Source organism: Thrips palmi, unplaced genomic scaffold, assembly GCF_012932325.1.
Source record: "Thrips palmi isolate BJ-2018 unplaced genomic scaffold, TpBJ-2018v1 HiC_scaffold_1, whole genome shotgun sequence".
Lineage (NCBI taxonomy): Eukaryota > Metazoa > Arthropoda > Insecta > Thysanoptera > Thripidae > Thrips > Thrips palmi.
This window is the reverse complement of record NW_023144620.1, coordinates 2,615,791-2,638,905: the sequence shown is the minus strand read 5'-3', so window position 1 is coordinate 2,638,905 and position 23,115 is coordinate 2,615,791. Positions and strand designations below refer to the sequence as shown.

At 57.6% G+C, this 23,115-nt stretch overlaps 2 protein-coding genes across 2 annotated transcripts; both read left to right on the top strand.

Moving 5' to 3' along the window:
• The first annotated feature begins 1,987 nt into the window (after nt 1–1,987).
• LOC117642089 (DNA polymerase delta subunit 2) lies at nt 1,988–4,181 on the top strand. The gene is made up of 7 exons (XM_034379927.1): nt 1,988–2,355; nt 2,457–2,826; nt 2,927–3,075; nt 3,161–3,285; nt 3,383–3,475; nt 3,576–3,768; nt 3,844–4,181. The coding sequence occupies exons 1-7, from the start codon at nt 2,136–2,138 to the stop codon at nt 4,092–4,094; spliced, it is 1,401 nt and encodes a 466-aa protein (XP_034235818.1). The 5' UTR covers nt 1,988–2,135; the 3' UTR covers nt 4,095–4,181.
• Nucleotides 4,182–5,177: 996 nt separating this feature from the next.
• LOC117640471 lies at nt 5,178–14,325 on the top strand. The gene is made up of 2 exons (XM_034376994.1): nt 5,178–5,689; nt 10,974–14,325. Exons 1-2 carry the CDS (start codon nt 5,519–5,521, stop codon nt 11,202–11,204), a joined length of 402 nt encoding a protein of 133 aa, XP_034232885.1. The 5' UTR covers nt 5,178–5,518; the 3' UTR covers nt 11,205–14,325.
• The last annotated feature ends 8,790 nt before the right edge of the window (nt 14,326–23,115 follow it).

Below are 23,115 nucleotides of genomic sequence, written 5' to 3'. Positions count from 1 at the left end.
TCCCTCGCATTATTCAAAATGTTCCGTCTTGTACACTGTTCATTTTTTCGCACTTTTTGGGGAAATAAAAGCGATGGATTAATTTTGGAAAAAATATGTAATCGGAAATGCAATAATTTTGATCACTTACATTTTTTTAAGAAAAAAATAATAATTGTCGTATTGCCGAGGTGCTGAGAGAGAGGAGGGGGGGATAGGATGAATAAACTTAGGCGGTGGCCGGACGGACGAGCCGCTCTACAAGACAAACAGTCTTTGGAGCCTTTTTGGCATGCATTTTGTTTACCCCGTTGCGGCCTGTGTGCGTGCGCAAGTGTGTGTGTGTCGCTGTTTGCATGCCATGCTTGAGGAGGATATGAATAAGATATGCCGCTGGTCAAACAAGTCGGTGCGATGAGTTCTCTGCGAACTGAGGCTGTGGACGTTGCACAGTGGGCCAGAAGACCGGTGGAGGCGGCCAAAATTCTGGACGTGTTTTGAGCTCTAGAGTCGCTAAGCAGGACTCAAACCGAACGTGTGACCCCACCAACGGATTCCTCGTTCGGAGAGCAATCCGTTGGTGGGGTCACACGTTCGGTTCGAGTCCCATTGGGCGACTTTGGAGCCCAAAACGCGTCTAGAGTTTTGAACCGCCTCCACCGGTCTTCTGGCCCACTGTGCGTTGCTGCTTATCATCCCTCGGCACCCCCGGGCCTGGGGCGAGGCTATGCTGGAAGACGAGGCCGGGCAAACACGGCGGGGAAGGCCGGTCAGGGAAGTGCATCCTGCGAAAGGGAAGGACCTCTCCAGAGCTCGGGACGAGGCGGTGGCTGTGCAAGCTATGCATACGGTATGGCCAGGCCATGGCCTCACCAACACAGGTGGTTGTAAAGGAAGGAGATTGCGGCTGCACTTTCCTTTCTTCGATGCAAGAGGGTCTCCTCCTAAGGCAGGGCGGAAATGATAATGAACCGTTTTTGTTTTGGGGTCTGCGAAACTTCGGTTTGGAACAGGTCACGGAGTGCGTTCGGGGCGGACTTTGTGCGGCGAGTGGAACAGCGAGTGCAGTGTGTGGAACGGCGGGTGGAACGGCCGCGGAACACGACTGCAACAAACGGTCCGCGTAATGGCGCCAGCCGAAAACCAAGCAGAGAAATAACGGCCGGGAGAATGTGGAGAGAAAAAAAAATCGATGCTTACCAAAAGTTACCGGCGCGGCGGGGGCGGTTGGGGCGGTGGACGAGGGGCGGGCACAGCCGGAGAGGCCCCCTGGCGGCGGGGGGAGGAGCCAACGGCGACGCGGTGCTCGACCGAGCCGCCGGGCGGCCGCGCGGTGCCGGCCAGCTTGCGGACGTCGCCGCCTAGAGGGCGTCCTGCTTCGGCGCGTCGCCTGCACTGCCTGCACTCGTCCCGCCGCGACCTGCCGCAAGGAGTATCGACACACGCGGCGTCTCGGCAGCCCTAGCTTTTCTGGCCCGAAGCAGCTCAGTGTGCAGCTCCAGAGAAACGGACAGAGGTTTAAGGTTTAAGGTTGGACGCTCAACGCGTAAACATTCTCGGTGACCACCAAATAGTATTGGCGCGCAGATTCTTCTAGTCGCGCCTGACTATGACTGGAACCTGAAGAGTCAGAGACCCAGAACAACCCGAAAAAGCTCAATTTTTAGGAAAAGATGCACAGTGCCACTAACAATATTATCTGGACGGTTTTAGTATGCATTCAACGTGTTCCAATAGTTGCGATGACATCAGAGAGACTCTCCTTACTCGACCTCGACGTCATGTCGGATTCAAGGATTCAATAATCCCGCGGTTACCCTACCCCCAAGCACGCCAACACCCGGTCCTCAAATGTTAAAGTAGTTTCGTCGAGCTGATTATTACTTTATTTCCTTCGTGATTCAGAACAGGTATTTACCTGTCGCATTAAACTGAAATTTCCTTTATTCATTGAAATTTCTGTGAAATGCGAGGCTCAAATGTTTCGAGTTTTACAGTTGGTCAAGCTGGCGCCATTTCAAAACAAAAATAATTGAGCGCGAACCTGAGGAACGACGATCCGGTCTCTTTGTTTTTGTAAAGTTGTATCTTTCTGACATTCTTTTCTCGATAATCATTGTGTTCAGGTTTGCAAGTGTCGCGTTTCTTCATTCGCCATGAAAATAGACGCCATGGAGTGTGCGGGTCGTCTGCTGTCGAAGCCAGCAGATGAATCAATGGACGTTGTTGTGGATCGTGTGGACAGCCAGTTCCAAGATCTGTCTGCACGATTCCGGCACGTCGGCAAGGACTTTTCCAAGCAATACTTCCACTTTTACGCTCAGAGACTCCTGTCCATGAAACCGTTGTTGTTGCCAAGAATAAATCAGAAATGGGGTGAGTCTTCTTCGCCAATCGTATTGAGGTTATGGCCCTAGTCTGCCACTGTATATTTGTCTATTTATGTACTATGTATTTGTCTATTGAATATTTTTCAGGCCACAAAATACCAGTAAAGACTCTTGCTGACTTAAAGGAAGACTCAAGTGAAAAATGCATAATCGTTGGCACCCTTTATAAGCATCAGGAACTGAAGCCGAGTATTTTAAAGGAAGTGAGCGAAGAGTATCAACTTATTCCTCAGCCCATACGCAGTGAATTTACGGATGATGATGATCAGCTTATCCTGGAAGACGAATTGCAACGCATTAAGCTGCTTGGTTCTTTGAGTGCGCACGATGCCATCACTGGCATTGTTTGCGCAGTACTGGGTGCAGAGCAGGCTGGTGGCAAGTTTTGTGTAGAGGACTACTGCTTCCCAACACCTCCAGGCCCTTCAAAACCTCTTTCACCCCCTAAAGATGACAGGTAATTTAAATTTAATTGGTTATTTTAACTGCCTTTTAGACTCAATCACTAAAAATTTCTGATATAGTTTGTTCATTTTTTGTGCTTTGCTCTTTTACAGATATGTTGTGTTAGTCAGTGGACTGGACCTGGCGGGCAGTGCTGATGTTCTCTTTCCTTTCGAATTACTGGTTGATTGGGTCAGTGGGTGGCTCGGTGATGTAGGTGAACAGAAAAATCAAGCTCTTGTAACCCGCATTCTTTTTGCTGGTAAGTGAACCAACTAAATTTTTGTGATAAATTTGATTCTACTAATTTTGATGGTGATCTCTATCTTTTCCATGTTTACATGTAGGTAACACCATTAGGACCCAGTCTGCTAATAAAGGAGCAGCACTGCCACATGTTAGCGAATCTTTAGACACAACTAGTACACTTGATGCTGTCAAAATTCTTGATGATTTTCTTGAACAGCTCACTGTAAGCAATATACTGAACTGCTTGTAAATGCTATTTATTTGGTCTTTAATTTAGTGTAAGTACAATTATCTTTCATTGTTTTTGTTCAATTATACAGAGCAGTATTCCTGTTGATATTATGCCTGGTGAGTTTGACCCTGCAAACTGCACTTTACCTCAACAACCCTTGCATTGTTGTATGTTCCCCAAGGTAAATATCTAATCTAATCTGAAAATTAATTTTAAAAAACATTCCTATTGTTTACTTGTCTTTTCTATGTTGATTTACACTTACAATTTACACTTTTCAGGCTGCCACTTATAAAACCTTGCACAGTGCCCCCAACCCATATGATTTTCAAGTGGATGGCCGTCGAATTATTGGAACTTCTGGTCAACCAATAGATGATATAGCAAAATTCACAAGAATTTCAGATCGCCTTACTATTCTTGAACGGACCTTAGAATGGGGTCATCTAGCACCATCTGCTCCTGATACTTTGCGTAAGTTTAATTTTGTATTGAAATTTTTTCAACGGGTCCAAACTTTTTACTTAGATGTACCAATTTTTTTTGTAGGATGCTACCCATATGCTAATGAGGATCCTTTCATACTGCAAGATCTTCCAGATGTCTATTTTGCTGGAAACCAACCAAGCTTCCAGACAAAGTTGTACAAAGGAGATGATGGTAAAGAAGTGCGTTTAATATGTATCCCTAAGTTCAGCACCACAAAATCATGTGTTGTCTTGAACCTAAAATCTCTAGAATGCTACACCATGTCTTTTGGTGATGCTCTGCAGGAAGATTCAGCTGAGGTGGAAAAGTAATGCCTAGCATTTTAAAAGTACCTTAATAAATTGCATCCATCAAAAATGTTATTTTTAAATAATAAATATTTCTTTTTAAAACATGAAGTGTGTTTATTTTCTAGCTAAATGCCGGTGAATGTTTAATTTAAATTAAAGTATGGTACTGAAAACAAGTTGAAGTTTTTTAACGTTCTTATCATAGAATGTGTTACTCACACCTATGGCATGTATGCATACATCATGGCGTCAATAATTTAATCTATTGCATCTTCCTGTGAAACCTTGTGGAAGATTAGGAAATCAGAACTCTGAGATACTTGTAATTTTCCTCCTTGAGCTCTTCAGCCTACCTAGCTCAATGCTTGGAATTTAGACTTGATCTGTCTAATCTTGAGCTTTGCCCATTCGCCTGTTGTGACGTTGATCCTTACGTCGGATGACGCTTATCTGCTGGTCCTGAAGGTGACGCGTCAACGCGTCCCTCCCTTTCGTTCGTCCTTTTATCCTTCTCCGCCACTAGAACCTTCCACCTTTATCGATTGTCATCGTTGCGATTGCATCATTGTCGGTTTCGTTATGAAATGCGTTGGGAAGCGTTGCAAAAATGCGAACGCGGCGCGCGGCCTTTGCAGCAACACCGTTTCCGCTTCCTTGCGAAGCAAAGGGGTGAACGGACGCGTTCGGCGAGGTTCGGGTCGGGCCGTCGTGTCGGGCGTCTTCGGGCGTCTTCGGGCCTCGGGCCGCGCGCTCGGGCCTCGGCGACGTGGTTCCACCCCGCAGCGACAGATGGCGCGCTGTGCTCGTCCGCCGCGCGGTCGCTGCTCTGCCCGCTGGCTGGCTCCACGCTACGCGGCTACGCCGTACGTGGCCGTACGCCCCGCGCCGCTCTACGCTGTGCTCCGCGGCTCCGCGGCCAGGGAATGACTGGGGGGCCGGAGAGGGGGGCGGGAACAGGACGAGGAGAGAAAGGGAGGAGAAGAGAAACGTGAAAGGGAGCGAGAGAGACTCGGCGGTTCCCTGCTGCGAGAGCGAGAGAGGGGAGGGGCGGGGGCGTGACGTCACCGCGGGGCACCAATCAATATGCTTATAGCGGGCCCGCCTCGCCGCGCGCGCTCAGTTCACGTTGTGCCGCGCTCCGAGCAAGTTCACGTCGCTCAGGACCGTCAGCCGCCTCTCCACAAGCCGCGCCACCGCCTCGCATCGCCGCGTGCTCGAGACAACTTGTAAACACACAGACCATTCGCGTGCAAGGGCCGTGTCAGCGGTCGCAACAGCCTCCAGTAGAGTCCAGCAGTGTGTCCAGCGGTGGCCGTCGGCGCCGACCTCCTCACCTCGCTGCAGACGGCGTTCCGGTGCCCCTGCCCCTTGCGCCGCACTGCTCCGGCCCCACCGCCGCGGCCTCCCAGCAGCCCGAGGATTTGAGTGAAAGTGTGCCGTTCAAGATGGCGTTCATGATGCCCGTCGTCAAGAATGACTGGAACATTTACAAGAGCGGCCGGTCCCGGCGCAGCTCCGAGTGCTCCAACCCGCAGTCGTGCCGCAGCAGGAAGGTGTCCGAGTGCAAGTCGGAGGGCCCGTCCCTGTCCACGTCACCGGGCAGCGACTTCGTCGTGGTGAGTGGAGCAGCCCAACCTCGCCGAGCTTTTCAACGTCCAACGTCGCCGGCGGGGTTCAAACCCGCGCGCGCGGCATAAAGGCCTTGCCGCGTGTTGTTGCTGGATGGCGTCAGCTGTTGCGGGTTCGAGTCCCGGCGGCGGCGCTCTTTTTTCGGTCGTCGCTGCGGAAAAGTACATACTGGGTTAACTGTCTCCAAACGGTGGTTGCGTGTGCGGCTCGCCGAGCTGCCGAGGCTCGGCGGGTCCTGATGCAACGCGCAGTGCCAGCGGGGTACCTGGGAGTGGTGCGTCGGACCGACGGCCTGCACCGCGTGCACCGCGTGCAACATGAGCAGCATGCACCCGTCTTGCCTTTTTCGCCAAGGCAGCGGCAGCCCAGGCAGCCTCCGCGGCGGCCCTAAGCGCGAAGGCTGAAGGCTGTCGAGGCTGTCCAACCAGGGCGCGGCCGCGGTGCAACGCTGCGCTAGCTGCGCTGCGTTCTGCAGGACGCCCCCTCCCCCTTCTCCAAAGTTTCCCCGCTCCGGCCTTGGCGGTGGTTGGGGCGCTTGGGCCGCGAGCTCCCTCTGGTGGGCGTGGGCGCGTTGGCGTTGCATCAGGGCCGTTGAACCCGCCCCCGCCGCCCCGCCGCCCCGCGCGTCGCAGTAGTGCTCGCAGCGGTACTAGGTGGCGTCCAGCGCGTCCGGCGTGACACTCATTCAGGTCGTTTGTTTGTTGACGGCTGCGCCGCGCCAACCCGCCACCACCCGCCACCACGCACCGCGGGCTGCGTGCTGCGACGCGGTGCGTGCCGGGCGCGGCGTCTGGAACGTTCCGCGACCGGTGCGCGGCGCGGCGCCCCCGCCCCTCCCCGCCCGGCCCCACCCACCATTGATCAGGCCTGGCGCTGGCGTGCGCTGCCGCTCCCCGGCACCCTTCCGGCTGCCCTAACCTCTTTACGCGCCCTTGGCGTGCGGATGTGCGGGCCGCCACCGGGCCGCCGGCATGGCCGGCCTCATTGCGCTGGACAGCACGACAGCGTCCTCGCGGCGGGGTTGGCCGGGCCCGGGGCAGGACGGGCAGGACGCACGCTTCAAAATTGAGTTAGCACATCCCCGTCGCCCCACGCCCCCGCCCGGCGCCGGCCCCGGCCGCCAGGGAGCGCTGGGATCGATCCCGGTGCTTTGGCGTCTTTGGCGTCCGGGGCTCGGGGGCGTGGCCTCGCCGGCCTCGCATCCCGGCGGCGTGGGCGTCGACGGCGTCGTCCTGGCCGTCGTATTTATAGCCGCGCCTCGGACGGACTCCATGCCGGGCGTGTTGCTGTAGGTCGCTTCCCGGCGGCAACATTGCGCAACACTTCGCAGCGGCGCAGCCGCCTGCACTGCTCCCGGCGTCGCGGGTTCGAATCCCGCCGCAGGCCCCCCCGTTTTCTCGGGCACCGCGGCGGCGCCACGACGCCGTAAAACGCGCCCCGTAAATGCGACGCGTCTAAGTGCTTTGGCATTGTTTGCCGCTGATAAGTGTGGCGGCCCCGCGCCGCTCGGTGCTCCGCTTCGCCTTGCTTCCGGTGGCGTGGCGCGTGCATCGCCCGGCATCGCCACGCCGAGATAGCGGCCCGGATTAGCCCAGTGGGTCATCGCGCCGCGTCGCGCCGCGGCCCAGTCCGGCCATCAATGGGATTAGGATCAATCAGAATACTCATTCCGGGCGCTAAAATTAGCCCGACGGGTCCCTTGCCGCCAGCGCGACCGCCAGTGTACCGGAAACGGAGCGAGAAGGATTTGGCGGGGCGGCGCCATGGCGGCGCATCGGGCGGCCGATGACGTGACGCAACCGTCGAGATAGAGGCCGCCGTCGTGGTGCCACCGTGCTGCACGCCGTGCTGGTGCGGTGGGTCTGGTCGTGGCGTGTGTGGTGGTGGGTTGGTCTGATTGTGTGTGGCCATACAGTACGCGGCGTTCGTCGTACAGCCGTGGCTACGTACACCTTGATAACGCGCGCCCGAACTGCAGTCACAGTCAGAAACTCGTCGACACTGCGAAAACGGAGGGGAAACAGGCAAGGAGCGAGTGGGCGCGTGCGGCTGCGGATCGGGTGCTCTTTTTGTGCATCAGTGGTGCTGGTGTGTGTGTGTCGGTGGTGTGCCGACCTTCCGGTGTTGTGGTTGTGGCCATAAGTGGTCGGCGTTGGTCGTAGCCGACCACCTTGATAACGCGCGCCCGAACTAGTGTCGAAACTTCGCCTGCAAACGGAGGAAGGCAAGGAGGATGGGCCGCGTGCAGGCGTGCGGCATCAGAGCGGCTCCTCATTTTTCTTTGCACCTTCAGCGGGTCGCGGCTGGCTAGTGGTCGGCGGGCGCCGACCATTCTCAAGGGCGAACTATGTGAGTTGCCCCATTGCGGCATCAGGCAGGCATCGGGCAGCCGAGCCAGGCAGGCGGCGGCAGGCGCAGCCAGCTTGGCACCGGCCTTTTGCAGGCAGTCCAGGCAGCAGCAGCAGCAGCCAGGCAGCCAGCCAGGCAGCCAGCCAGGCGCAAGGCAGTGCCGGAGTCCGTTGCGGTTGCGGTGAGGGAACTGGTTCCGGCCGCTGCGGAGGCAAGGACGGCAAGGACGCCGATGTGGAGCACGACGCGTCGTCCTTGGGCCGCCCTTCCCTCTCCCCCAAGGCCCAGAAGGCCCAGAAGGGCAGCGCGGGGTGGGGAGGGGAGCGGAGGGGTGCTTGTTGCTTTGGCGCGGGGCCGCGCCGAGGGGGACACCCGAGTGTAGCGGCGCGCAGCCCGCCGTGGACCCCGCGGACCGCTAAGGAAGCTGTCGTGGACGTCACCGGCGTGCCGCGGCGTGCCGACCCGCACACCTGTCCGCGGCTATATTTGGTGCTCGGCCCACGAGGCCCACGAGGCCCACGTGGTGGTGTGTACTCGCGGGGTACCCTTTGAGGTGGTTGTTTACGTGTGGCGGCGAAGCGAGGTCGTCGACGTGGTCGCGGTGGTGGCGGGGAGGCGGCCGACGTGACCGAAGTGGTGCGCGGGCTTTTGGCGAATACTACTTCGCGTCGTCGGCGTGGTGGTGGCGGTGGGCAGGACCGCTACGCCGCCGCCCCACCCCGCCCCGCCCCGCCCCGCCCGCAGCCGCGCCGCGCGTCACGGCGACACGCCTCTGGCACGGCGCCGTCGGTGCTTCAAGTGTCATCATCGCGAAAGGAGAAAAATAAAAAGATGAACAAGCGCGCGGTTTGGCCGTCACGGCGACTCTGAAAATAGCACGCGTTGCCACTCATGGCGCGGTGTGCTGGTGGAGACGCCGGCGCCGCCGCGACGCCGCGACGCCCGCCAGGGGCCCCCGTAGCCTCATGGCCTCATGGCGGTCACCGCGCCACCCCTCCGCCAAGGGCGCGCGGGGCGGAGCAGGGTGGAGCGGGGTGCACTTTTGCAGCCTCAGGTGGGAGTGCCCCTCCCCTCCCCTCCCCTTCCCTTGGTGACACGGGCGGGACTTCCTTCCGGTGCACCGCGCACCATTACCGGCATTAGCAGTCGGCATCGCGCAGTCCTCTGGCAAAAGTCGGCAAAAGGCGTCCATTTGGCGGCGAGGAAGTGCGATGGGATCGCGTGCCGCCGCGACGCCGATCGGCCGGCGATGCTCCACTCGCCTCGTCGTCGGCGTGCTCGTTACGTGACGCCGTGCTGGCCCAATTAACTTCCAGTGGGGGTGTGGTGCTTGCCGTGCCGCCGCTCCGCGTCGTGGTGTACAGCGCCACCATCCTTGACCGCCACGCGGCGGCAAGGCCACGGCAAGGCCACGGCCTGTCAGTCCCTGCCGCGGTCGGCCGCGTCCTTCATTATTCCCCGCCTTTGCCTTTCGCCGCCGACCGTCCGGCTGTCCGTCCGTCCGACTGTCCGGCTGTCCGTCTGTCCGTCTGCCCAACTGTCCGTCTGCCCAACTGTCCGTCTATCCGTCCGCCAATCGATTCACGATGTCCCTCTGCCTCGCGCCGTTCGCGCTTCACGGGTTCCGTTCTGCACGTTGTCCGTAGGTGGAGGGCGAGGCGCCTGCGAGGTAGGCATCCCTCGCGTCGGCCGGGCACGGCTGCGCGGCGTGGTTGCCAGCCGCCGGTTGACGGGCGCTTTGCATGGCGGCGACGTGTCGACATGGTGCCGGGCGGCGCAGTCCTCCGTCGGTCCCCTCGACCCTGGCGGCGTGGCGGCCCGACGCCTGGCCGCGCCAAAGAGTGCCGAAATACACGCACGCGCATGACTCGGGTACACGCTCGGTTCAAGGGTCGGCCGTGCCTCGCGCCTTGGCCGCCGGCGACGACGACGGCGATTTTTCGGCGGCGCGACACATCAAGGCGAGGCTCGCAGCCCGCGCACCGCCCTTCGATTTATACCCCCGGCGGCCGCTTCTTTACTCGCCACGGCCGCGCTGTCCGCGGGGGGCTGATGCCGAACAATGCGACGCGTCTCCCTCGCACCCCTACGGAAAGCCCGCCCCACGAGCGCGACAGACTGCTTGGAGTCCGCCTGCTGTGTCGCGCTGTCGCGGCCGATTTTATTCACGCGGCTAATCCTGGCGCCGAAATGTAGGCCGGGGACCTTGGTACGCGCATCGCGGCATCGCGGCGGGCGGCCGGGTGTCGTCGGGGTGCTTGCACCGCGGCGGCAGGGTCACCGGGTGTAGCAGTGCAGCGACCCGGCGTCGACGACACATGTGCGTCGCGCGTCGCGCAACCCCGTCGCCCTGCCGCGGCACGCGCATTCCCGCGGGGCCACTCGGCCACCCTCAAGGCGGCCGGGCGGGGCCGCGAGCCTCGCGTCCACCACACTGGCGCCGGTCCGAAATAAAATAATGCACGTACTTGAAGGAGGTGGGGCTGCTGGGCCCGCGCAGCGCGCAGCACGGGATGTCTGCTGCGTCGCAGCTTTTGGCCGGGGTCAGGGCTGGCTGGTGGGCGGAGGCGGCGGAGGGGTGGGGTGCATTTCTGCAGCATGCAAGCCACCCGTGCCACGGCCCCCGCGCCGCCAGCCGCCACGGCCCTATCGACCCGCGCGACTCGAACTACGTCGCAACCTTGAAGCGCGGCGTGCGGCGCACGGTGGTGTAGGCAGGCCCGGGCAGGCCATCCCCAACGGCGCGACGGTCACCGCCCCGGCGGCCTAATGCGCAGTGCACGGCCGGTGGACGATGGTTCAGCTGGGCGGATTAGTCGGGCTGATAGCGTGTCCGGGGCAGTGGGGCACCTGATGAGGGTGCAGGGCAGTGTGGTAACGCTGCTGGCCACCACTAATCCTCTGTCGGTGTTTGTGTTGCAGGGCTCGCCGGCACACCGTAACATGCACATGCACTCGTCCACGTCGCGCCACTTCTCCAGGACGTCGTCGCGGACGTCGACCAACAGCCTGCAGTCGCCGTGCAAGTCGGCCGGCTCCAGCCCGCCCAAGAGCGAGTCCACGTCCAGCCTCAACAAGTTCCACACGCGGCTCGTCGACAAGCTGAAGCGCTCCCTCAAGTCCGGCAGCAAGGACGGCGCCACGGCGTCCTGAGGGGGCGCCGGGGGCGCCGGCGGCAGCGTGGACGCGACCAGCGACGCGCTCAGGTCCCTGAGTGTGTCCGGCAGGTCGCCGCCAGCCGCCCACGCAGGGCGCTCCACCCCGATCTCTGTGCCCAGCCACAGGCCCACGGCGGCGTCCCAGCGCGCCGCCAGGGCGGCCTCCTCGTGCCCAGCGGCCCCGCACCGCGCCAGGCCCTCATAGCGCAGGCCAAGCCCCGCCCGGGGTGCGCACGGCACGCATGGCACGCAGTCGCAGTGCAAGCGGCGCCTTGGGCGGGCCCTGCCACGGCCAGTCGCCAGCCCCGCCAGCCCCGCGCTGGCCGAGATGGCCGCCAGGCTGGCCATCAGGCCGGTGCAGCGGACTCTCTGCCTAGACAGAGAGAGATTGGCCGTGTTAGGGAGCTAGCTCTCTTCACTTAGAGGCTTCTTGATTGAATGTATTAACTTATTTGTGTATATTACTACTTCAACAGTATGACTATTATTATTATTATTATTTTGTATACGACAGAGTTGAACTGCCATTTTGTTTGGACCAATCCTGACGCGCTTAGCTGTCTTGGCGAAATTTTGGACTTGTTTTTCTCTTTCTGGATTTTCCAATCCCCCGCCAACTTTGATGGAGGCGCTCCGCGCCCCACGATGTTCCTTTCACGTGTTCATGACTTTGCTCTCGAAACTGTCGAGAATCTCATTAAGGCTTACGACTGTCGCAAGAGTGAGATCTGAATCACAATCTGACTGTGCAAAATGGGTGTACGTCTTGTCACTGTACATGCTTTGGGCAACTCCAAGATCTGTGATCCGACACAATTCGGAATTTATTCGCGAAAGAACGAGGGTGCATAATAAATTCTCGAGTTTTGTCTTAATCGCCCCTGCTCAGGCCTAATGGATGTTTCATTGTTAGCAGTTCCTGTCTTGTCGTTATAATCTACCTAGTTTCGTTGTGCTGTCTAAACTATTCTATTTTTCGGTATGATCGTCTCTACGACGCTCTCGCTTTTGTGTGCGTGAAGACGGAAAATTGACTTTCCTCAAGACCTGCATTATATACCATATACCTATACTATAGTATATATTCTTGCGAGAGGGTATTTTATATTAATCTGTATTAGACTTATTGTGTGAGTTACTTCCCCCGCAATCATTTCGCAATAAGACAGCGCAGAGAGCAGCTTGTGTCCTGGCGACGCGGCCGCTCGCAGCGGACCGGGCCCAAGCTGCTCTGTGTTCGGTCAGGTGTGCTGGGACGGCGCGCTGGCGGCTCGACAGTTGCCAGGAACCAGCGTTGCCAACATGGCAAGCGACACGGCGTCTCGTGGCGCTACCTGCTGTTGGCGACTCTGTTCTTTGGCGCTCTTGGGTTGGCAGGGCGGCATGGGGATGGCGGCGGCCAGCCTGGAGGGGCCTTGTCCTTCAGGGAAGTCCCTCGCGGGCCGGTCACCGGCAGCGACTTTTGGCTTGGAGGGTGTCTGTGATATATTCAAATGCTGAGTGGATCTTTCGGAAAGAAGTGTGTTGTTTTTGTTTCATCTCCCCCTTTGGCGTGGACGAATTGTGAGGGAGTGTGGGAAGCGAGCAGAGGGAAGTCAACGACGAAGCATGTTGCCAATGCGACTTTCCGATGCGAGTTTTCCATGTACGGTGCGGTCCGAACCACATAATGTTGAATGGTGTCCCTGCTTTTCATATTTTTTAGCAGACGCCGACCTATATTTTGAATGTTTGTTCCTGAGAGTATTTTCGCTTTCGTGCAGTTGGAGATAAAATCTTTTTTTTTTCTGTACTTCAAAGAGTACCCTATTTCGCTATTCGAAATTTGAAAAAGTTTCTCTTTTGGCTTTTAAATTAAGTTTACTTCTCCAACTGTACCTAAGTTTTGTTATTGCATTGTTAGTATTCTTTAGAAAAGTACGAAACAGAAGACTGTCACCAAAGAACTTTTGTGGTATTTGCCAGGGCCGGAGTGCCATCGTTTCAGCGAGGGGAGTTCCACAGTGTACACCAAACAGAAGGCGAATTCACTGCGTTGAAACGTTGTCACTCATGCCCTGGATCAGTGAAACTAACTGCTAGTTAAATCCACTATGTATCATTAAACCTTTGACTGTACCTTTGTTGTGAATATTTGGACTGTACTGTACGTTTGATTGTTGAATTGGTTGCGTTGCGGGTGTTACCCCAACTTGGATGCCGCGTGAGTTGTAAGGTACTCTCTGATTATCAAAAATACAGAGGAAAGAGGTACTTCTGCGAGCCCAAGGCACCTCACTACATATAAAAAATTGCACATTATAGTATTTGCGGTATTTGTTGATCTGTATTGGTCATATACATGCTTTATTTCTCTTAAGAAGACAAACATCACATTAGGACTCCGTACAACCATTTTCATGGAGGCACTACTGAGCCACTAAATTAATCCAGAACTAAATAATAATAGTCATAAAAAGACTTCCTCGCTTTTTTCAGTTTTAAATAAAATATTCAATGTTAAATAGGTGTCCCATGCTATGACTCGCAATCTTTTGTAAGGAAGTGGGGTACGCAAGGTAAACCGACTGTGATTTGGTAGACTAATATAGTGAATCATTTTTAGTTTTATTATTAATGAATAGCCACGTACGCCCGCAATGTGTGTAACCATGTACGATAGATGGAAAAGTGAGATTTTGTTTTTTGTTTTCTTTGTTTTATATGACACATTCCATTCATAATTTTCATCTAAAATGGTTGTTAAAAAGTACATATATTCAGAATTTTAAAATTATTGGTGCTCAGATCAGCGTTATGGTGCACACTAAATTGTAATGAGACAGGGTGCAAATTGCCAACACCAGTGCCACGAGAAATGTAATTGCCAGGCCAAAGTATAATCACACGGCCAAAGTTGACGGTGGAAAATGTTTGTGCTGGACTTGTCGCTGCACATCACCGTCCCTTCAGCTAATCAGTGTACGATTTTGGTGTGTGTTTCTATAGTATTCTATTCCTCCGACTCATTTTAATTTGTAAGTTATTTCAACTGTTTTTGCAACACCTTCGTCATTTATTCACGCCTTTTCGAATCAGATATCATATCCCATTAAAATCATTTGATTTGACCTAAACGTGTTCCTATTTTCTCACCTTTCACCCCGACACAGACAAATATTTGGCTGAACAACATCAGGGCCGAAGCACAGCCTGGCCTTCGAGTCTTGCGAGGATGTTTGCCAAACTAAACTAGATAAGAGTACGCAAGCAAATGACTAATCGCTACAGTGCGCAGTACACTACAGGATGCCTCCTGCTATGATTCATTCATCTGGGACGCAAAAGGGATGGGCTGAGACGACTGGCGAGAGTCAAGCCCAGATTTACAGCTGACTGCGCACACTCATGAGGAACGCGAAACGAGACCGGTACGCAGGGCGATGAAAACAACAACAATGAGAGGCTTTGCATCATTCAGAGGTGACATTTCAAATTTTAAAGTGACTTTACCTAATGTCAGGATGGACGTCGGTGCTCGTCCGTCGGGTTTCGAGTTCTCGAACCCCTCCAGAAGGATGCGAAACGGCGCCTATTGAACCTGGGCGTAGTATTCTTGGACGGGTCTCGTATTTATTTATAGTCAGGGTTCGCGCGCCTTGTGGATCGACCGGCTTATTCAACCCGGGGCCTGACCTACCGCGTAAATTTGCTGAATCAGAGTAGTTGCGATTCGCGATGTGGTCTGGTTGGACTGCCGTGCTCGCGTGCCGGGGGCGCCGGGGGCGCCGGGGGCCGGGGTGCCACGACCTTGTCTCGACAAGACAACGCCAGTGACTCTTCCAGCGTGCTTCCAGCGGAAACCGGCGAAGCGCCGATTAAATCGGTTCTCTCTAAAGACTAAAAATCGCGACGATTTTCATCTGATGCGCCTCCTCCGCACCCGACTGCGACTCGTTTTTATTTTTTCGCGGTGGAGTGGGCCACTGGCTAGGGGGAAAAAAATCCGGGGCGCCCGCCGCGAAATTCGACTTGCGGCTGGGATAGCCTCGTCTGCTGACGTGAATTCGGCGAAACGCGATCCCAGTATTTTTTCCCCCAAGGATTTCCCGAACAGACGCAATATCGAATGCGCTGCATGCTGCAAAGCACACGACGGGCGCGCCGAAAAATGCGCGGTGAACAGTTTTCGCGATCGATTGACTATGCACTGTCAGAAAATGAGACGGGTGACGGAATTTCACCCGACATATTTTTGTTTTTGTTTTGGCGCTCTTCGCTGGAAATGAGTTTAACCAGGCCGGTCGGCCGGTCACGCCGTGTTGGCCGCTACGGTGCCTCAGATGGGGGGCGACGTTCGTTCAGGTGACGGGGACGCGCAGTAGTGCCGACTTGACCTTCCCGGCACAGCTGGTACACTGGCACAGCGCACTCACACACAGATACTAATCTGTGCAAGCATGGGGCGGGCCAGGCCGCGCCAGGCCGCCTAAAACGGGAAGGAGGGATGACCTGCCACGATAAACGAGGGCGACGGCAGCGCGACGCTACACAGTGGATTTGCCAGAAGATCGGTGGAGGCGGCCAGAATTCGAGACGCGTTTTGAGCTCCAGAGTCGCTGAACAGGACTCGAACGGAACATGTGACCGCCACCAATGAATTCCTCGTTCGGAGAGCAATCCATTGTTGGGGTCTCACATTTGGATCGAGTACCATTTAGCGACTCTGGAGCTCAAAACGCGTCCGTCCGGGATATCGACCGCCTCCTCCGGACTTCTGGTCCACTGTGCGCTACGCTGCAGAAAAACACCGGGGCAGCCGAGGTGAAAACTACGCTGTTTTACTCGAGAGTGTCAGAAGCGCAGTATGGATGATGTCACGTCACTGGTTGCTTTTCTTCCTAGTCACTCCTTGATTCGCCGCGGCCTTCTAGAGGGAGATCTAAATCGGCCCTGACGCTTATCTGCCGCGCTAAGCGAGATGGTGTTGTGATGTGACAGCAGTAAAGTCCGCCGCCGCGCCCGGGATTCGAACCAGCGACCTCGTCCTTCCGCGGCGCACGCCGCAACCCCATCGGCCACCGAGATAAGCCCAACGTTATTGCCGGCGCCGCTTGTTGCGTTTCGCCGGATCGATGATGGCTGGGCCTCCAGGCAGCAGTCGACCTCTGCTGACTCGCCCGAATCGCGAAGTGGCGACCCACTTTTGGCGCAAAGCGGCCAGCCAATTTCGGGATAAGGCGTCGGTCGCGCTAGAGAGGGAGAGAGAGACAAGAGGCACTCGTCGTTCTGGAAGGAATGGCGGGAATTTCGCGCGCGCCGACTCAGTTGTTAAGTCTGTTTCCTTCTTCTTCTTCTTCTTCTTCTTCTTCTTCTTCTTCTTCTTCTTCTTCTTCTTCTTCTTCTTCTTCTTCTTCTTCTTCTTCTTCTTCTTCTTCTTCTTCTTGATGTTGTTGCTTGTTGTTGTTGATGTTTCTGGAGCTCGTGCGCTGTGCAGTTTGCGACAGTTGACGGCTTATCATGCTTCGGCGACGCACTGCTCGAATTAGGATCAATTAAAAAGGACGTCGTTTCGCAACTCTACTGCGCGTACTACTCAAGAAGGAGGAGTGCCTGCCAGGGGCGTCGACACCGGGGGGGGCAGCGGGGCAATGCCCCCCCCAAGTTTTGTCCAGGGGGGGGCAGGGGGGGCAACATTTCGGGCCAAAGGAGGCAATATTTCGGGCCAAAAAGTATTTACTTCGCTCTTTGCTGAACCTTTTCGAATCGCTCGGCGGCCGCGACACCCACCGAGTACATAGCAGCAGGCACAGACTTGTTTCCAACGGTACGAACGAAGTCAAGCCAAGCAAACCTTGTAAATTAAATGCAAGATATTTAGTCACCTGTTTATCCCTTTTTTCGTTCTTTTACCCATACATTACCTTGTTTTACGCGAATAACAAAAACGCCTGAAGGTAGGCAACCCGAACGGCAAAGGGCCGCTTGCCCCCCCCTGAAATTCGGACGCGTCGACGCCCCTGGTGCCTGCCGCACCCAACAGTAGCGGCCCCGCAGTGGCGCTACTTTGTAATCTGCTTCGCCACGTTTGGCGAGGCGCGGCGCACACGTGTGGTCCGATTTCAATCCCAATACGAAACTCACTGGCGCCAGCCCCGATATCTAATCTCTGCGTCTTGCCTGCAACCTAAATACCCTTCCACACGTAGGGCGCCGTCAGGCGGACAGGCAGAGGACGGACAGACAGACAGACAGACAGACAGACAGACAGACAGACAGACAGACAGACAGACAGACAGGATAGAGGACTTTATTCTGCCGAGATTTAGGAGATAAAGGCCAATGGGGCCGTCCAAGGCTTGTTTTTCCCGGCGAGGCGGTTCCGCTAGGTTCCGCGCGGCGGGGGCGTCTTCTTCTCCTCCCCGGGGATGGGGTGGACGGTCGGACCCGGACAGCCAGTGCTGCGGGGGTTGGACCAGGTTCGACGCAGCCCACGGCGTACTCGACGCGCACGTGTGAGGCCCCGCCAGGTCGGCTGGCGGCGTTGGCTGTGCCTTGCTGTGCCGCCGAGCGAATCAGAAGAGTCGTCGCTCTGTCCTTGTCGCACTCATGGGGCGGTCCGTAGGGGTGCGAGAGAGACACAGCGACGTACCGCTGTTCTGAATGGCTGGCTGGCGGCTCTACGCAGCGCAGCCCGGCGCAGCGCTCTTCCGTCAACACACTGGGAGGCCGGGCCGCCGGCCTGGCGACCCTCATCCCCATCCATCCCCCGCACGACCTCGGCCTCGGCCTGCCCGGCCCGGCCCGCCCGGCCCGCGCGGCCGCATGCATGAATCAGGTTATTGGAACGAGATTGGATGGAAGCGGCACGGCGGCACGGCGTCGGGTATCGCCGGGGATCAAGTCACACCCGAGGTTTGCCAGATTCTTCATATTTTGCCGCCCGAAATAGAGGAGCGGGCCCATCAGGCAGTGAAGCGCGTTTGCAAAACGTTTCAAAAGTTCACCGTGTCGATGAAGGGTCACGCGTGCTTCTGGACTCTCCCTTGACACCTTGATTATCACATTTCTCGCCTCTTTTTGGAAGGTGCAGGTTTCGGGTTGATGGCCGAGCGCGCGGGGGTGGCGGTGTCGGTTTGTTTAGTCTCACTGGAAGTGTGCAGTGGCGTGGCCGCCGTGGTGGTCGCCGTCGTGGACGCCATTCGGCATTCCCTGGTACTTTTCCACCGCGCGACGTCACCGTCGTCGCCAACGACGTCCCATTGTCGGCGAGGGCTGCCGCTGCAGACTGATTCCGAGAGTCGCTTTCGTCGCTCTGTCTGTCTCGCACTCATGGGGCGTCCCGTAATGGGCGTGGGAGGGGCAGCGAAGGAAAGCCTCTCGGAGTCGGTCTGCTGCCAGCGATACCATCCGGAGCATTATGCGCGGCGCACCGAGACCGACCGCCCCGGCGATAGCGACAAGGCGGGGAAGGCGACCCTCGCGATCCGCGCCGCCAACCCCTCGCTGCCAAAGCCACAACTTGCTCCAACTTTCTCAGTGACTGTAATACCAAAGTAAGTCGTTGCAGGTGCAGGGAAGGGCCGCCTGACATCCACAGCCAGTGGCTACGCTCCTCTGGGGTCAATCCGAGTAGACAGGAGAGCCCTGCACCACAAAGACCGGTGGAGGTGGTCAAAATTTCGGGCGGGGTTTGAGCTCCAAATCCGCTAAATGGGACTCGAACCGAACGAGTGACCCCACCAATCGATTGCTCTCCGAACGAGGAATCCATTGGTGGGGTCACACGTTTGGTTCGAGCTCTGTTTAGCGACTCTGGAGCTCAAAACGCGTCCAGAATTTTGGCCGACAGCATCGGTGTTCAGTTCTAGCTTCGAGCCTCGTCCTCCTCAAATAGAACTCGAATCCAGCACATGGCGGTACAATGGAAAGCACGAGCGCCATCACGCGCTTGATGCGTGTCCCATTGGAAGGGCTCAAGAGACTCCAAAGTTACGTCCCGCCTGCCCTTCTCCTTCTGGCGGCCCCGGCGGCCCAGCAGACTCGAGTCGCTCTGTCTCTCTCGCACTCATGGGGCGTCCCGTATAGGTGCGAGAGAGACAGAGCGACGAAAACGACTCTCGGAGCCAGTCTGCAGGTAATCCAGCCTGGATCGCGTCTAATCCCGCCGCGCCCCACTGGCTGATTCCCATCCACACGCCAGCGCGGCGGTGTGGCGGCGGGGCTCTGTTTGACAGTGGAGGTGACGGAAGGTGACGGCCGCCTCCTAATGGACGCACTGCCTCGCGAGTCGGCTTGTCACGCGCCGCGTATGTGTCGCCCGCCGTGTGGGAGTGAGTGCGATGCCCCGCCGCCCCGGCAAGCAGAGAGAGACGGAGAGAGGGAAATGGAGCACGGGACGCGCACTTTTGTATGACGCTGTAGGAAAACCAGCGGCCTGCCCGCCGCGCCCGGCCGGCAACAGCTCGACCGCACCTTGGCCAAAGTCAAGTCTGCGGGTGGAGGCGACCCCGGGCCCCACTCTGCGTGATTGGCCGGAGATCGATGAGGTACTCGTGCGAGGCGGCGGCGGTGGCGGTGCCTACCAGTGCCGGGGCACGAAGCGGTACCTGGCCCTGGCGGTTCGGCTCCGGACGGCATGCCGCTCCGCCGGGTGCTTCGGTCGATTCGGCGCGTCTCGGTGCGACAGTACAAAGGCGCATCCAGTCCTTGGACGCAGTTCAACTTCTGTTCCTTACCATTGAGGTGTTGCTGACGACGGCGCCGTCAAACTGCACGTGCAACAACAGAGAGAGGCTCGACAGAGACGCAGTTTCACGAAAACACACGGCTCGGCTCGCCCCGCCCGCCCGTCCACCAGGTCGTCTATCACGCTGCAGCCGTTGCGTTGCGCCTTCAATGTACACATTGTTGTTTTGTGTGCGCGAGCTAGCTAGTGCGGCTAGAGCAGCGCGTGCGGGTGGGGCGAGCTTCCGCCGCGTCTAAAAGTGGCAGCGCTGATGTCAACGTTGCGTGCCGAGGTAAAATCTAATGACGATTCCCTTCCGACAACTCATGACGCGTTGATAAACAAGAGCTCGTGCGACGTAACCTCTGCCAGGCTCCACGCCGCGCCGCCCCACCCCGCACCGCGTTTGCACAGCGATGAATGCATATACACATTACGGGGATTGAAATGAACAGTGTGTGTGTGTGTCTGTGAGTGAGTGTCTGTGTGTCTGTGTGTGCAGGTGTGGGTGAGGGCGTGGCGTGGGAGGGTCAACCGGGTTCACGGGGCGGCGAAGGTCCGTGAAGGACCCGCAGGTCCTAGCGGCCTGGGCGCTGGTCGCCCGGAGGGTCAAAGTGTCCGGTTCACGTCACTCCAGGGGTAGTGCTGAATTTATTGACGTGACGTCGTCGGCCGCCCTGCGCGCCAGTGCGTGTCACGCGGCGGCCCGCACCTCTCTGGACGCCCCGGCCATTCCGAAGAACCGTCGCTCTGCCTCCGTCGCGCCCTGATGGGCCGTGGGGGTGCGAGAGGGACGAGACGACTGTTCGGAGTTAGCCTGCCCCCGGCCCGCCCCCGGCCCGCCCCCGGCCCCGCCCCGGTCACTGACACCTTCGCCGCCCACGCACCGCCTCCCTGCCTCATTATTGTCTTTGCTCTGATCCAATACCTGTGCTCGTCCTTTTCTCGGGGGCGTTTCTCGTTCGTTCCGGCGCACGTCGCGACGCGTCGCGGTGGCGTGTGTTGTGGTGCCCCTGCACACTGATTCCGAGAGTCCGTCGCTCTGTCTCTCCCGCACTCATGGGGCGTTCCGTGTAGGTGCGAGAGAGACAGAGCGACGAGAACGACCCTCGGCCGTACGTGTGGCCCCGTTTCCGTCGCGTTCCCCCGCGCGGCCCGTGCGCGGCTGCGCGCCTGCAAGGGCCCAATGGGGAATCCGATCCGACGCCCCTGCTGCCCCTGCTGCCCCGGCTGCCCCTCTGGGCCGCGCGGTGCCGCCGCGGTCCTGCTCTTCGCCATTGACGTCACGGCCAGGCCGCGGCCACGCCGCCAGCTCCCACTCCTCACTCGCCTCCAGGTGAAGTGAGTGTGTCCAAGCGCACGTAGCCACCGAGCGCGCCACCACAAATTGGACCCTGCCACGAAAAAGGGTGTAATTTCATCATCATCAACTACAACAACAAGATCATTGAAGAATATTTGAAACTCCTCTGCTTCATCGGTGAACGTTGACGAATGACAAGCTTCGTGTGTCCGTTTATTTCAAGACGAGTGCGAGTCCTCAAACGCCTCTCTCTGGTCGTCTTCACACACTACACACAGAAAACTCACGTCCGTTGATTTGGCTCGAACCTGAAAACGCCTGTCTTCCCGGCATTGGGCGCGTTCCTCCAACAGTGTAGGTTGCAAAACAGGATCCTCTGGCTTCTGGCTGCAAATCGAGCCAAGGAAATTCGCGCGTCCCGTGTGAGTGTACAGTCCGGCGGCCCCGGCGCCGCGCAGGGCGACGCCGGTGGCCACCGTCAGAATTTCGGACCATGATTTGGCTGATTTTCCTGACAAGAATGTCATCAAACCCGTTGCTGACACAGTTGTCACGTCCTTGCAAAAACGTATAGAACCTTCGATGAAAATGTCATGAATTCGTGATGAAATTGTAGTCGTTTGAAACTGATGAAAACGTCATCCACTGTTTTGTCATGGCGTGACAACCACTTTTGACAGTGGCTCGAGACGCAGGTGCGATCTGGCCGCCGAAAATCTCTCCGCCGGATCATCTGATATGCTAATCAGGTGGATTTATCACATCTCCGTCACGCGAGCGGTGGCGAGTCAGCGAGGTTGCCGAATGTATGAGAAATGGAGCGTCTCGGCGGAGCGGGGCGGGGCGCGTGGACAGGCCGTGGTCCGCGGCTTGGAGTCGCGTTGTCACGCGCTGGGCGGCCGGGCGTCACCAATCTGACTCCTAGCACAGTGGGTGCTAAGACGTGCAGGTGGGCAAAGTCCCGGACGCGTTTTTGGCTCCAGAGTCGCTAAATGGGACTCGAACCGAACGTGTGACCCCACCAATGGATTGCTCTCCGAACGAGGAATCCATTGGTGGGGTCACACGGTCGTTTCGAGTCCTGTTTACCGACTCTGGAGATCAAAACGCGTCTAGAGTTTTGGCCGTCGGCGCCGGTCTTTTGTCAAATCCACTGTGCGCCTGCATGACCGCGCGCGTCACTCTCTTGCCCGAACTCATTATTCTCTCTTCTCCAGTCCCCTCCCTGACTGCGCTGGCCGCGTCCTTTCCGCCGAGGAAATGCGGCACTCGTTTAATTTGGCCGCCCTGGCGCCAGGCTGCGCTGCGCCGTGCTGCGCCCCATGCATATGGATGCGGCGCCGGGCCCCGTCGTCATCCACACTGTGTGACACAGTTACTTTTCCGCGAAGCGCCGCGAAGCAGCCGACTATTCACGAGGCGAAACCGCGGGCGGAAAGCCCAGAAAACCAACCGCACCTTCTGCTAAAATAAAAAGACGAGAGCGACGAGAACGACTCTCGGAATCGGTCTACAGGGGGGCACAAAATTGAAAACGTGGTCGTGATTATGCAAGTCCACTGGACAAAGTGGCCGCCGAATCGTTTAGCCCCGTCAGGTGGCCGTCAGCTGCACGCTAGGGAACGCCACGCCACGCCACGCCACGCCACGCCACGCCACGCCACGCCACGCCACGCCTCGCCTGCCAGTCTCGAGGAGAAGTTCACGAGCGCACGAACCCCCTGGCCCCTCGCGTGGCCGTGCAGTCTGGCCGTGCAGTCTGGGCAGACTCTCCCTCGGCGAGACGCCGGGTCACGGCCTCGGCCACGGCGCCTGCGAGATAGGCAGTCCCGTTGAGCAGCCGAGTCGCCGGGACTGCCTATCCACGATACGGCAGGGGTTCTCCGGATTCGGGTC